Below are 14,630 nucleotides of genomic sequence, written 5' to 3' on the forward strand. Positions count from 1 at the left end.
CTGGTACCTTACTCTAATTGGGGTCTTACCAGAGACTTACACGCCCCTCTTTACATCCTTTCTACAACCCCTAAATACACTCAACCACATGAAGATATCTGTAACCTTTATGTAAAACAACGTTAATGTGATTACCCAGTTGAAGATATTTCCTTGCGTTAAGTACTTACAGAGAGGTACAGCAGAAGTCCGCTATAGCGAGTACGGCATATAACGAGAACTCCGTTACAGCGACGACTTTTTCTGTCCCAAATTCCTATATTAAACTGTGTATCATCCTTCGATTACAGCGAGAACCCTATCACTGGCACATCCGTTATTACGAGCGATTAATAGCGCGTGATTTTTTTTTTCGTTACCAATATTTATGCACCACAGCGATGATATTGCATGCGATCGATTACCCTCGGCATCGTTTCCTCGCTATGTACACTAGCGATTTCTCTCGTCGACATTCAAAGGCGATGTCGGGAGTCGATTAGTAATATCCGTCGACAGCCATTCCGTAAAGAAAATTTGAAATAAAAGAGAACATATTTTCGTAATAAATGTATAAATAATGTGTCGGATAAAGGTTGTTAACTCGTTAAAAATTAAGGCTGACTAAACGACCGCTTAATTTTGAAGCTAAATACTGCAATTAAGTAAGAATGGGATACACCTCGAGATATGGCAGAGTGTTTAATTGATTTCATAGGTTAGTTTGTATTTTGTCGCGTCCGGTTAAATTACGGAAAGGCTATTATGAAAATTTGTAGCGAGAAAGGTGTAATTTCTCTACCGGCGCTTGAAGTGTGTTTTCATCATACGTATAGTATGGTTAAGTTAGGATACGTGACACTGTTTGAATAAGAAAACTGAAGCGTTTGCAATAAAATCATCTTCGGTACGGTATAGTTTTCTTACTTTGTGCATTTGCGAGCTCTCTCGTTGACATTCAAAGGCGATGTTGGAGTTGATTAGTAATACCCATCGACTGCTGTTCTCTAAAGAAAATTCGAAATGAAAGAGGATAACACGTTCTCGTAATAAATGCTTAAATAATATGGCCGATAGCAGTTGTTAACTTGTAAAAATAAAGACTGAATAAACGATATCTTAATTTTAATGTTATATATGGAAATTACGTAAGAATGTCATACACCTCAATATGGCAGAGTACATCACTGATTTCAGAGGATATTTCATATCTTCTCGCGTCTAGTTATGGCTATTTACATGTAAATTTTTCGCGAGGAGGTTATTTTTCTACATGCGTTTCAAATATGTTTTCATGATAGGCTACATATACGGTTAGGTTAGGTGACGCTGTTTGAAGAAGAAAGCTGAGATGTTTGCCACAGAAATCTCTGGAGTGATACCGTATTTCTCCGAATCCAAGACTTTTTTTTTCTCTGAATCTCATGCGAAAACTCAAGGGTTGTTGCATTCATGGTTGTATTCGTGGCCTAACAGTAAGTTAATGGATACCACTGGCAACTACCGCGGTAACCACGCTGCTGCTTTTCACACACGCACAGAACTCTTTGACAATAAACGACCGCTTCTTTACTACACATCGCTACCGGTTGTACAGTGTACAGTGCCTGTGTGTTTCTCAAATCTGCAGAATGGCATCAAAACATGCGACCCTTTGAATTCTTAGAAAAGTCATGGCTACTCAGTCACATAGTCATAACGTGTCTATTTTACTTGACGCTTAGTAAAATTAAGGTTTATAGACAGCAGGAATATTTTCGTGATGGATAGTCGTATTGTAAAGATACGTGGAAAAGGTATTGCCGGCAAATTTTCAACGGGTTCTAGTCTATATTATGATGCCAATTTTAAGTTAATGTTTATTAAACACTCGGAAATGTAGAATAATTGTGCAGCCGCAAGAAAATACGGCATAGGCCTAACTAAAGCCAATATTTGGCGTTAGCGTGAAGACAAAGAGCTAAAAAATGCGTACTGTACAAAAAACGCATTCAGTGGTCCACAACAAGGACGCTTTAAAGAAGTCGATGACATTGTGAGGTATGTGCACGAAAAATGCAAGGGCGGTTGGCCATACCGTGGCGCAATAAACTCGTTCATTGACTTTCAACGTTCGCGATTAGGCCTATACCGGTACATCGCTAGCCGTTGAAATTGGCCGCACCCAACAAGCGAGATGTGCGTGTAGCGGTAGCTGGTTATATCTGACGCTGCGTAAAAGTAACAGTTTTATAGACAGCAAGAATAATTTCCTGATGGATCATTGTATTGTAGAGACGCATGGAATAGGTATTGCAGGAAAATTTTCAACGAGTTCTCTTCGGTATTATAATGCCAATGTTAAGTCAATGGTCCTTAAACTCGCGGAAATAAATAATAATTGTGCAGCCGTAAAAAAAGAGATACGGCGTGACTAAAGTCAGTGTTCGGCGTCTAAAAATAGTCTAAAAATGCGTAGGCCTGCATGATTTTACAAACTTCTTTTTGAGCCCGATTTAAATTTTTTGAAGGAAAAAGTGGGGTTCATCTTGGATTCGGAGAAATACGGAAGTATACTTTTTTTCAGAATGAAGTTACATACACTTCACATAGTATCGGATTACGAAAAATAACAAACAAGTAAGCCGTAGTGTGGATATCATCTGCGGAAACGCAAGTTTTGAACAAACCGATTGCCGTTTCATACCGATTTTAAAGTGCATGAAGGGTTTTCCGACTTTCATACAAAAATCGGATATAACGACAATCCGTTATAGCAAGTAAATTTTTCGCTGTAATGAATTCTCGCAAAACTGACTTCTACTGTACTTTCACCCTGTCAACACAGTGATTATTAGAGAGGACTCTTCCTCTTGGAGAAACAACCTGACTTTTCACCCTGTTTACCATCATACCATTGTCTGCTGTTACCTTTGCAACACTGTTGAGGCCTTTTTTGTAGTCTCTTACAATCCTGTAACTTACTTACTACTCTATACATTACATAATCATCTGCAAAAAGCCTTATCTGTGATTCCAGTTCGGTATTCTATAATTTATATACATAAGAAAACATAAAGGTCCAATAATACTGGCTTGCAGGACCCCACTCTGAATCATTACAGGATGAGATAATGCTTCGCCTACTCTATTTCTCAGAGTTGTAGATTGCTGTCATTCAGCCATGGAGAATAGAAAGAGAAAAGTTGCACGCTGGATGAGAAAGTAAAATTCATGCACGAAGTGTACAATCCACATAAAACTAAAATTCAAATAGCAGGAGGATTGCTTATGCCCCACCATGCAGTCATTAGTAAAAAAAATACTACTTTAGCAACATTTTAATAAATTGGCTGCAAAATCTGTAATATTCATTAATAATATTGCAAACGTAATATATTAAATGAATCACAAGTACAAATTTTTATAGTTAATTTCCATCTCTGAAATGACCTATCTTTAATATTATTCCTGAAAATAAAGAAAATTATTTTTAATAATTATGACACAATATTTAAACTTGATTTGTAAGTAATCTTTAGTTATATGTATAAATCTGCTTTTCACCATGATTTACGTATGACTCAAGTATAAATAAGGGTATTGCTAGGTTGTGATTTTAGGTGTTGAGTATTACTGAAAATACCTTCTCTCTGCAGGGAACGAATATGGATTCATCCTCTGACTTTGGGATGACCAGTATTAAAGTAGAACACCAGACTCCATTGAAGGGCACACCTATTAAACCATTGCCATTCAGTCCTTCACAGGTGAGTATACCTGATAATTTAGCATATGTCTGTGTTTCAGTACAGTGTATTGAAATTGGAATTTTTAGAAGTTAAATTGAACTGTATTGTCAGACTTACAGTACTAATCAGATGGACCTTTCAGTATCGGTACTTGAGAATTTGTGTGTGCAAAATTTGGGCTTATACGATTGGGTGGAAACCATTCTTTTCAGCATCAACTTGTTTCCCATGAGAAAGTGTAAGATTTAGTGCTGTTGAACACAATTAACAGTATATAAAATGTTGAGGTATAAAAGCTGAAACAAAAACATTACTGAAAATTGAATTTAATTCTTGTCCAGTGAAGGAGATATCTTCAGTATTCTCAAATCACATCAAATAAAGTTTGAAGTTTGTCTGGATTTATGTACTAATACAGTATTCTATACTGATATGTTTATGAATTTGTAAACATGTCTTGTTGCTGGAAAAGATAATAAGATTAAGTAGTTGCAAGCTAATAGTTGCATAGCCTAGAAGTACAAGTAATACATTTAAAAAAATTATACATATAAATCACTTGTTTGGGGTGTAGGTTGTTGGAATATTTTGCTTTTCTGTATTTTTTGTTGTTGTTGGATGTTCTCTTGCTGCGTCAACACCTGGCGTAACTGTTGTGGACGTGGTTATTGAAGATTTCCACTACAGATGAATGTAAGAATTGTTGGGTTATAGCTTCTTCTTATCCAGTTCCTGACCCAATGAATTACAAATACACACTGTATTAGGTCATCACAACGCAGGTTTTCCGACAGAATGGTATTCAGATATCAGTATTGAAAAGGATCAAACAAGTGTCAAATCAAGTCGGGGAGAGAGAGAGAGAGAGAGAGAGAGAGAGAGAGAGAGAGAGAGAGAAAGAAAGAACGTGATAGGACAAACACTATGATAGGTCAGTATTGGAGCAAGGAGCACGTATAAAGGAGACAAGGACAAACATAAAAAAACACAAAAGGACAAGCATACAGTTATGTTGACCATAGTTTCCCCAGCCCTGACAATGGTGTAATGACAGATGTTCACAAGGCTCTTATTTTGCATAATCTGTTTCCTTCTGTACATAATTTGATGGAAGTTGGAACAGGAGGTCGCTATTATGTAGGTGAAGGATGGGACAGTTATACCAAGTGAGATGTTGGAAAAACTATTGTGAAATCATAACTAGGTCTGCACTGAGATAGGCAACAAAGATTTTGCAAGTATTGTCTCTCTTTTAACTAACCACTTGATGTTTAGTCTTGCTTGTGAGATGGTGAGATATTTAACATTTTTTTAAATCTCCACAGCAACAGTTTCAAATAATTATTCGGAATACTACCCTGTTATGCAATGCAATGGTATGTCAGATATCAAGTTTTATTTTAGTTTAAGTTTGCTGTGGAACATTTTCATTTGGTGTGCTTAATTTTCAGTGCACTTAACTATGCTTGTATAATCACTTTAAGTTAACATCCAAAAGAATTAGATTGGTGTAGGAAAGCCATCAGATAACTGCCAACATTGTATTTATGGTGGAAACTAGGCTACAAGACAACAAAAAGGAAGCAAACCTGAAATTTCATGACATAAATTTCTGCAAAGAAGTCTGAGCTTCTGCAGTTTTAATTTTAAGAATCTGAATCACAAGGGGCAATTTCTGGATTTAGGAAATCTGATGTTCATTAATTGTTGAATCACTACTGTCTTGCTCAGAAGGTAGCAGTTATGCAAGTAAGTGATCACTAGACAGCAAAACTAAAGACTCCAAAAAGTGGCGTTTAGGTTACCATAAATAGGTTCTTATACAGCTGTATTACTAACATCGACGGCTAAGAATGAGAGGGTAAAAACTGTTGTATGTCCGGCGCTCCCTTCTCGCTCCGCCAGCCAGCTACACGCGCGCCAAGTGTCATTCTCCTAGCCTCGACGCGCAGCCCTCAGTGCGCGTGCCTGAACAGTCGTGTGTGTACTATAAAGAGGAACTCCCAGCCTGTCCAGATGCCCACTTGCCCCGGTGTCCAGCTCCAGAATACACCCTACGTCGAGCACGGAGGCTACTCCTCTTGAAAATGTGCTTCGACCAGGTGGACTGAATTTCTGGCAGTACGAGGTCTCACCTCTGGTCACCGCTCCTATTCCGCTGCCCATATCCAGTCATACTATTACATACCGTAATATTTCCCTAATTAATTCAAGCTCCCTTGGTTTCGCTAAGTAAGAATTCTTCCAACATTGAACTTGCTTTTATGAACTCAGCAAGGAAGGACTTTCCAAAACATTTATGTCAGTACTTCTGATAGTTTTCGACTATCGACTTTCATATCACAAGGACTATCTTTTCAAGATAGAAGTGGATGTAAATACTGCAAACTTGTATATAGTGTACAAAAGATAGACTCTTTCTCAAGATTCCTAATCCATTTTGCTTCAAGTTAAATTTCAGTTTTATTTGTGTAAATAGTGTATTTTGCATTTGAAGCGAATAATAAAGTTGTGTTTTGTAAATCTCAACCTTGGTTACAACAAAAACAAAATATTAAATTACAATTGTGCCAGAGCATTTTGGTTAAGCTGGGTTTCGGTTAAACGAAGTTCGGTTAAGTGGGGTTCTACTGTATTTAAATCTCAAGCGTGAATGTGGTAAAATAAAAGAAAAAAGGAAAGAAAAAGGTTTTTGCCTAAATTCCACTCTAAGTGATCATGGCTGCTTGGAAACTTCACATTTCAGACGGAATCCAAAAGGTATTGGTTACTGTTCAGTTCCTGATTGTAACTTAAATTATGGTGTGGCTTTGTTGGACTGTATTTGTATCGCTGAGTTGTCACAGTTAATACACTCACTGACAAAAATAAACAAAATAAAAATAAATAAAAATCTCACATCAAGAATGAATTGTCGGTTTGCTATAAACATCGGCATACGTCTTGGGCAGATAGTCAAGTGATCATCATAGTAACATTAATTGAATGGTTTTGCCACTGTAGGCCGTGATCTTACACTCGTGCATGGCCTATAAAAAGGCTTGCACAGGCTATTCGAATGTAGTGGGCTGTTGTTTCCAGCTACATAAACAGTGTCGACCACCTGACGTGAATCTTCGACACAATTGAAGGAGAATTTACCCAGTTAACAGAGTTAGAGAGAGGACACGTTATTGGAAACTGGGGTCTGGATGGTTGTATTGGCAAATCGCTAGCCACCAATGCCGTTCTGACATGTTAGGACAACTAAATGTGTTGAGAGTCCACGCACACTGTGACTGGGCTCAGGACACTCGACGTACCACCAGAAGAGACTATGGCCGGATCCTCCAAGTAGCACATTCACATTTAGACGTTTTGTCACCTGCCATCCGGAGACGGGTAACACCATCTTCACAGGCCCCATTGTTGGCTCGAATGGTTTCCAGGTACTTGGTTGAAGGATATTTGATCTCATGGCACTCATTAAATGTCCTGCCATTGACACATAACCACTGTCGCCACATTTGCAGTGGTGTCGGGAATGAGAAACTTGGGCTGCTACTGACTAGAACTGGGTTGTCTTTAGTGATAAATATAGTTTCTCTTTGTGCTCTGGCGATGGCGATGTCTTCATACCTTTTGCTGCGAACCTCAATCCTGCGTTTGCTGTGGCGTGATGCACCACTCCCACTGCTGGCATGATGATCTGGGGGACATCACCTACGGCATACGGTCATCCTCTTGTGATACAAGGGTCAATAATGGCACAACAATGTGTGCGGGACATCCTTAGGCCACATGTGCTGCCTTTCATGGCAGGGCTTCCAAACGGTCTATTCCAGCAGGATAATGATCAACCGCACACAGCAAGGGTGTCACAAGATTGCCTCAACAGCACTGTAACACTGTTGTGACCCCTCCCTGATCCTGGATATGTCACCATTCGAACATGTCTGGAGTCACCTGGGATGCCAACTTTAGCATCCTACAAGTTTACAATATCTAGAGAACCAGTTGCAGCACATATGGACAGATGTGCTACAGAATACCATGCAAAACATGTATCACTGCATGCCTGCCTTTATTACAGCCTGTATTCAAGCTGGGGTGGACTAACAGGCTACTGGAGCCTCAGTTCGGGTGGTCATTTTTATACAATTTTGCTGTGATATTGCTTTCATTTACATATATTGTTGCACTAGTCCATATCAGGTTTCATACAATTCCCTCCTTTCATTCTTGATGCGTGAAATTTTTTTTTCAGTAGCTGTATATTAGTGTTGTATGTTAATTCTCTCATCTGACTGCCGTGTAATTCATGGTATTTTGGCAAATTTATACATTAAAATGTTGCAACTGTTTAATGACTGTGTTATTGAGATGGCAACTAACATTTCTTGCTTCTGTATATTTTGATTCTTTGGTTACCTTACTTGTTCAGTTTAATCTTTTGGTACATTTTGTCATTGCTATGTTTCTTGTTTCAGTTCTTAAATAGTCCAAGTCTGTCTTTTGATGTAAACTTATCATCGACACCTGTGAAGCGCTGTATGGCACCAGCTCAATCAACTCCTCTGCAAGGTGTTGAGAATAGTCCAGGTTCTCTTTGTACTCCCAATCCTATAATGATGATGCCTCTCAGAGGCAGTCAGAGTAGAGACTTCTGTACGCCTACAAAAGTTCGGCGTTCAGTTTTGGACACTCCTCGAACACCAACACCTTTCAAAGATGCTCTGGCTGAGCTAGAAAAGAAGAGTGGTGCTGTGAAGTACATGGTAAGTTTTACTGGTTGGGCAAAATTTACTTCTACATCTGAAATGAATTGTACAAGACTGTATTTGGGTAGCAAAATTGTTTCCATTTTATGAAAAATTTAAACTCGCCGGATGATTTACCTGGCTCTAATGATCACCAAGTGAAAGATTCAATAAATTTTAATACAGTAGAACCTCGATTATACATTCCCGGAAACTACGTTTCCCCATATTATTCGTTCAAATTTAGGGTCCCGCTAGTATCCTAATTAAATCACGTTGCAAAAATCCCACATTATCCGTTCCTCGAAGAAACAATTTCCCGGTCCAACCGTCCAGAAATTTCAGTCCCATCAACGCTAAATCCTCGCTCAAGCGTTTTTCAAGAAACTGTAACTGACAAAAACAAGGCTACGGCATACATAAGGATCGTGGTGTTGACATTCTGTCATTGCGGTAATTTGAAGAAGCACTGAACTGGAAAAGCGATCGGCGGTGAACTTGCATAAAGGATCATCTTAGCATCGCATTCGGGTAGTATTGTGTAGAGAATCCTCGGAAATCATAAAGCAGAGAGTGCCCACAACAGTTGGAAGGAGACAGAGTGCATTTCGACAGCTCTATTTGAAGAGTTTCGTACTTGCAAAACGTCTACGTTATGTCCAGGGTTAGATGTTAACATTTTTTTTTTTTTTTTTTCCAGAGTGTATCGCCGAACAGGTTTTCGGCATTTCCCTCAGGGCTTTTAGGCAGGAATTGAAACTGCTCGTTCTTAAGCAACACTAATTTAGTGTTTTAATATTATCGTATACGATTATGTTATCGAGACCAGAACAGATGTTGCACCTTACAGTACATACATAAAGCCATGGGAGGTTTTGGGATTGCCTATTACTTTTTTCATCCTAATATAAGACTGGGAATATCATGTTTTTGTGTTAATATATATGCTCACGTTACATTTTAAAATTTTGTATCATTTCGCACTCATAGCGACTTGTACACCTGAGCTCAAGGTCAATAATAATCGTAATTTTAGAAGTGTTAATGATATCTTTCCTTTTTCCAATTTGATTGTGATTAGTGACGGGCACAACTAAATATAATGCATTCGAGAAATTGAGGATTGATACTTTCGAAACCATATTCTCGAGCTCAACATAACCTTTAAAAAATGTTGATGTAGGCCTAATTTACGCGTACAAGAGTTCCATCAACTAACTAGGGACAGTATACCGGTGACCAAATTACTGTACAATGGAAGATTTAAAAAAAAAAAAATAATAATTTGCCATCATGTTGGACGCTTTTGTATCTAATGTGCTTTATTTTAGTAGATTAGAGAATGAAAAACTACTTGTGGTCGATTGTTGTTTGGCTTGGCATTACGGGTATTAGATTTTTCGAAGAGTTTGGCTGATCAAAGTTGCTGAAATGAAAAAAGTTTTCAAAAGAATATGATGAAGTATTCAGAGGAAACTGACGAAGTTTCCCCGGTAAAACTAAATGTAAAGTTTTGAGATTTTTAAGTCACGTACCGGTAATAAACGTTTGAAGCCAGCCCCGCGGTCTAACTTGCCTGCCTCTCACCCGGAAGGGCCCGGGTTCGATTACTGGCCAGGTCAGGCATTTTTACCTGGATATGAGGACTGGTTCCAGGTTCAGCATTCTGCAATTACCGTACCTTTAATTGAGGAGCTATTTAATGGTGATATGGTGCCCCCGGTCTAGAGAGCCAGGAATAACGGCCGAGAGGATTCGTCACACTGACCATGCGTCACCTCGTAATCTGCAGGTCTTCGGACTGAGGGCGATCACTTGGTAGGCCCATTGGGGCTGTAGTCTGGTTTGATTTAGGGGTGTTTGTAAGAGTATAAGTATACCTATTTCATTTTTGTGATGTTTAGCCAAATTATTGATGGTTCATTCGTTCCCGGATTTTCCCATTTCCCTTGTTGTACGTTTTTTCAGTGGTCTCTCCAAAAATGGAGAATCGAGGTTCCACTGTATTGTAAGATTGTACAGTTTCAACTTGATTTTGCATACAAATCCTTCTAATTGACAAACTCTGTACATCAGAGGAGAAAGGAGAAGTTTGCACTACTTGCATACAAACGGTGAAAGTGTCAGGGACTAGTAGAGAGAGAGAGAGAGAGAGAGAATTTGAATTTGAATTTATTGATCATGATTTACATGCCACTGAGACTGAAAAGCCCCTTTATGCAGCGTCTTCTTTTAATACCATGCAGATTTATGAAAACAGTAACTACATTTTTATAATATTAAAGTATTAAACTAAACAAGAAACTTAAAAAAAATGAAAATACAGATACCAAATCCAGTAAGGTTAAGACATACATTATATAATAAGTAAGAAAGTAAATCATTAAGCCCTTCTGTTATTCTGGACTACATGGGTTTAAAGAATATAAAGCTAAAGCAGAGAAACAATTTTCTTCTAAATATACATATTCCTGATTGTTCGACACAAGAATGCCTGATCTCAGCCTCTTGTGTACTCCTCCAGAAAGATAGATGTTAAGAACTGCTTTAGTTGGGTACAGTTAGTGTTACTTGCGAAACGGTGAAGATTAAAGACGTTAAAGATACGTGATGCAGTGCAAACAAAGGATTTGTTAAATTTAGTGGTACGATGAAGGGGAATTTGAAGGGTGGTTTTTGTAAACCTATTATCTCTGTTATGTACCGACTCCATAGGTTTAAATGCATTATAAAGGTAGGATGGTGTCTTCAGTTTGAGAATTTTCTGCGTAGCAACAGCTACTGAGAATTCCCGACGTTCATGGAGTTTCAGCCATTGTAGCTGTATGTAATAGGGTGTTATGTGTTCATCACGCCTGGCATTTGTAACGTAACGAACACATGCGTTTTGTACCCTCTGTAGTTTTATGTTCAAAGTTTCAGATAAGTCGTTGTATACGACTGAACCATAGTCAATTATTGGAAATATAAGACTTTGAACAAGTAGTTTTCGCATGAAAGGTGGTGTACATGACACGTTACGTTTCAAAATATGCATGGATGACACAACTTTTTGGATTACATTTGACGTATGATCAGACCAGGATAAGGTTCTGTCGAAAATTAGACCTAGATTGTTAACGGTGTCACTATAATGAATATCTGTCTCTAGAATTTTTATTGCTGGGAGGGATTTGAGGTCAACAGTTTTCAGGAGTTTTGTGTAACCTATGCAAATAAGCTGGGTCTTAGCCACATTTAATTGGAGGTTATGATTTGCGCTCCATTCAATCAATCGAGAGATGTCATGGTTAAAATGCGTTATAGAAGAAGATGCGTTAGTGGGACAAAAGTGGAAGTAAGCTTGTAAGTCATCCGCATACATGTGAAAGCTACTGCTTTTAAAGACTTCAGATATGTCATTAATATAAATAGAAAAACATAAAGGACCGAGGACTGATCCTTGTGGTACGCCACAGTTTACTGATTCCCAGCTAGAGAATCGACCGTCAACGAACGTGACTCTTTGTGATCTATTTGATAGATATGATTAAAACCACGACAGAGCACTCTGGGAGAAGCCAATTGACTTCAGCTTAGCAAGAAACAACTCATGATTAACAGAGTCAAATGCCTTAGAGAAATCAAAGAGACATAAGATAGTAAGCTGCCTCTTATCGGTGGCCGCGCGTATATCATCTGTAACCTTCAGAAGAGCAGTAGTAGTACTATGGCCCTTCTTGAAGCCAGATTGGTAGGGATTTAGAATGTTGTATTTAGACAAATATTCACATATCTGCTCATGAACAATTTTTTCTAGTGCCTTACTAAGTGCACAGAGGATGTTGATAGGCCTAAAATCACTACAGACTGTTGGTATTTTCTTTTTGGGCACAGGACGTACATTGGCACGCTTCCACTCTGAGGGATAAACTCCATTCTGTAGAGAGAAGTTAAATAAGTGCACAAGGGCAGGAAGAAATATGTCCATGCAGGTAGAAATCATGGATATTGGAATATTATCTGGACCTTTAGCTTTAGTTCGTATTGATCTGACTGCTTTTTCTACCTGTGAAGGGTGTACGTACATGAAATAGAATTTATCTCTGTTACTTGGAGTGAGATGTCTATAATGTTTGGCAGTCTCTGATACTTTCGGAGAGTTGGAGTTAGAGACTGATGTCATATAATATTCACTTAATTCAGATGGAGTAACAGGCATCTGGCTATCTAGAGAGTGACTGACTCCAATACCAAGAGATTTTGCAGCACGCCAAGAAGCTGAGGTGCTCTTACAATTACGGAAGATGTTGTACGTATACTTCACTTTAGTGTTCCTAATTACTTGTTTTGTCTCGTTACGTAAGATCCTGAATTGCTCGTAATCATCTGGAAGTTTAGTTTTAATAAATTTCTTCCTAGCTCTGTCCCGTTTGCTTATCAATTCCTTAATACGCTTATTGAACCATGGTGATGACCGGTGTTTTACGAGAATTCTTTTTTGTGGCGCATGCTTGTCATAGAGTAAAAGTACAAAGCTGTTGAAGAGAGATACTTTTTGATCTACGTCATTAGACTGAAAAAACATATACCAGGGTAGTAATTCAGCGTCAGCACGAAAATTGTTCACGTCAAATTTACTGAAGTCTCGAACAAGAATAGTTTTAGGAATTTGTTTTGGCGTGGATAAAGTGAATACAGCATACAGCAAGTCATGACCAGAAAAACCGGCAGCTGGTTCCTGTCCGTATTCTACTACCAACTCATTGCAGTTCGATGAGATTATGTCGAGAGTGCTATCGGAAGTGGCAGTATGAAAGGTTGGATTGAATGGAAGGCAGTCGAGGTTACAAGCGTTGAGCACATCACGTATTTTTTCGCTTTCAAACGCCCCAGTTCCGAACCGAGCATTAACATCGCCCACAACGAATATATATTTATAATTCATAACATGAGAATACATATCATTCAGGAATGTATCCATGAACCCTACTTTTGGTGGACGATATATACAAGCGAAAAGAATTTTAGTATCTGAAAGGGCTAAATCAAGGATTATGTACTCAGGTTTCTTACTGTACTCTCCAGGAGATTTACTAAGTACACTACATTTTATGCTATTCTTCAAATAAACTGCAACACCACCAGCGGCTCTGTTTAATCTGTCGTTACGGAAAATATTATACCCATCGAGACAGATGGCAGAATCTGGTACTGAAGGTTTAAGAAATGTTTCACTGACTGCGATAATATCAAACAAACTCTTGCCAAAAATGTGCCGGAACTCAGATATATGGGAGGAGTCGACAAGAGACTGAGAATTGATATGAATGACCTTAAGATTTTTTGTGTTTCTCACACTAACATCGTATAGTAAATCAGATAAGACACACTCATTACTTGTCATGTGTACAATATGGTACAAAGGGTTCAATAGTTCAATAGCAAATCGTACAAAGAAGTACGATGATTTTAGTAGCCTATACAAATATAAAATAACTTAAGGATTTAGAAATTATGTGATGAAGTGAGAAAAATAAATGAGTAGAAAATTGGTATAAAATGAATCGCATTAGTAGATATTTCTAAGTATTAAAAAATTATAACTAATATACTACGCTAAATAGAATGGTTGCGAAAGAGAGACTTTTGTATTGTTAGCCTCGCCAGAATTATCTCTACTTCTCGTCCTACGTATTTCCAGTAATAGAGTGATACACAGGAATACGAATTATCTCACCGCATCATTTCAGTGGAGCTGGGTAGCGTTTCTTCAGTTCCTCAAGGTCACGTTCAGTCTTCACTCGATGTTTCACATCACCAGCGCGCACCATTATAACACCATCCATAGTCCACACTGAATTTAGTCCGAAATGGCTCACAGCACGTTTGAGAATATCAGTACGGGTCTTAGTTAGGTCCTCCCGTATAGTTATACCGCTGTTCTTTAACAGCCTCTTTGATTTGAAGACTGCATTTCGGTAGGCGTATGAAACAAATTTCACAATGATGGGCCTGGTTTTGTTGTGACTTCTGGTACCAACTCTGTGTGAACGGTCGATCATCGCTGGATCAAGTGGAACATTGACCCGAGTGGCAATCTCCTGAATGCGCTTGTCCGTGTCTTCCCCTGCAATTTCAGGTACTCCAAATATGCGTAAACTGTTCCGACGTTGATAACTTTCCAACTCATCTGTCCTAT

At 38.4% G+C, this 14,630-nt stretch overlaps 1 protein-coding gene across 3 annotated transcripts in view; it reads left to right on the forward strand.

The window, feature by feature from the left end:
• LOC136863459 (myb-related protein A) overlaps positions 1-14,630 on the forward strand; it is a 289,002-nt gene that overhangs the window by 197,229 nt on the left and 77,143 nt on the right. For all 3 annotated transcript variants that reach the window (XM_068226482.1, XM_068226481.1, XM_068226483.1), the window contains exons 9-10: positions 3,618-3,728; positions 8,180-8,467. In XM_068226482.1, coding sequence (XP_068082583.1) covers positions 3,618-3,728; positions 8,180-8,467 — 399 coding nt within the window. The remainder of the gene's footprint in view (positions 1-3,617; positions 3,729-8,179; positions 8,468-14,630) is intronic.

Source organism: Anabrus simplex, chromosome 2, assembly GCF_040414725.1.
Source record: "Anabrus simplex isolate iqAnaSimp1 chromosome 2, ASM4041472v1, whole genome shotgun sequence".
Lineage (NCBI taxonomy): Eukaryota > Metazoa > Arthropoda > Insecta > Orthoptera > Tettigoniidae > Anabrus > Anabrus simplex.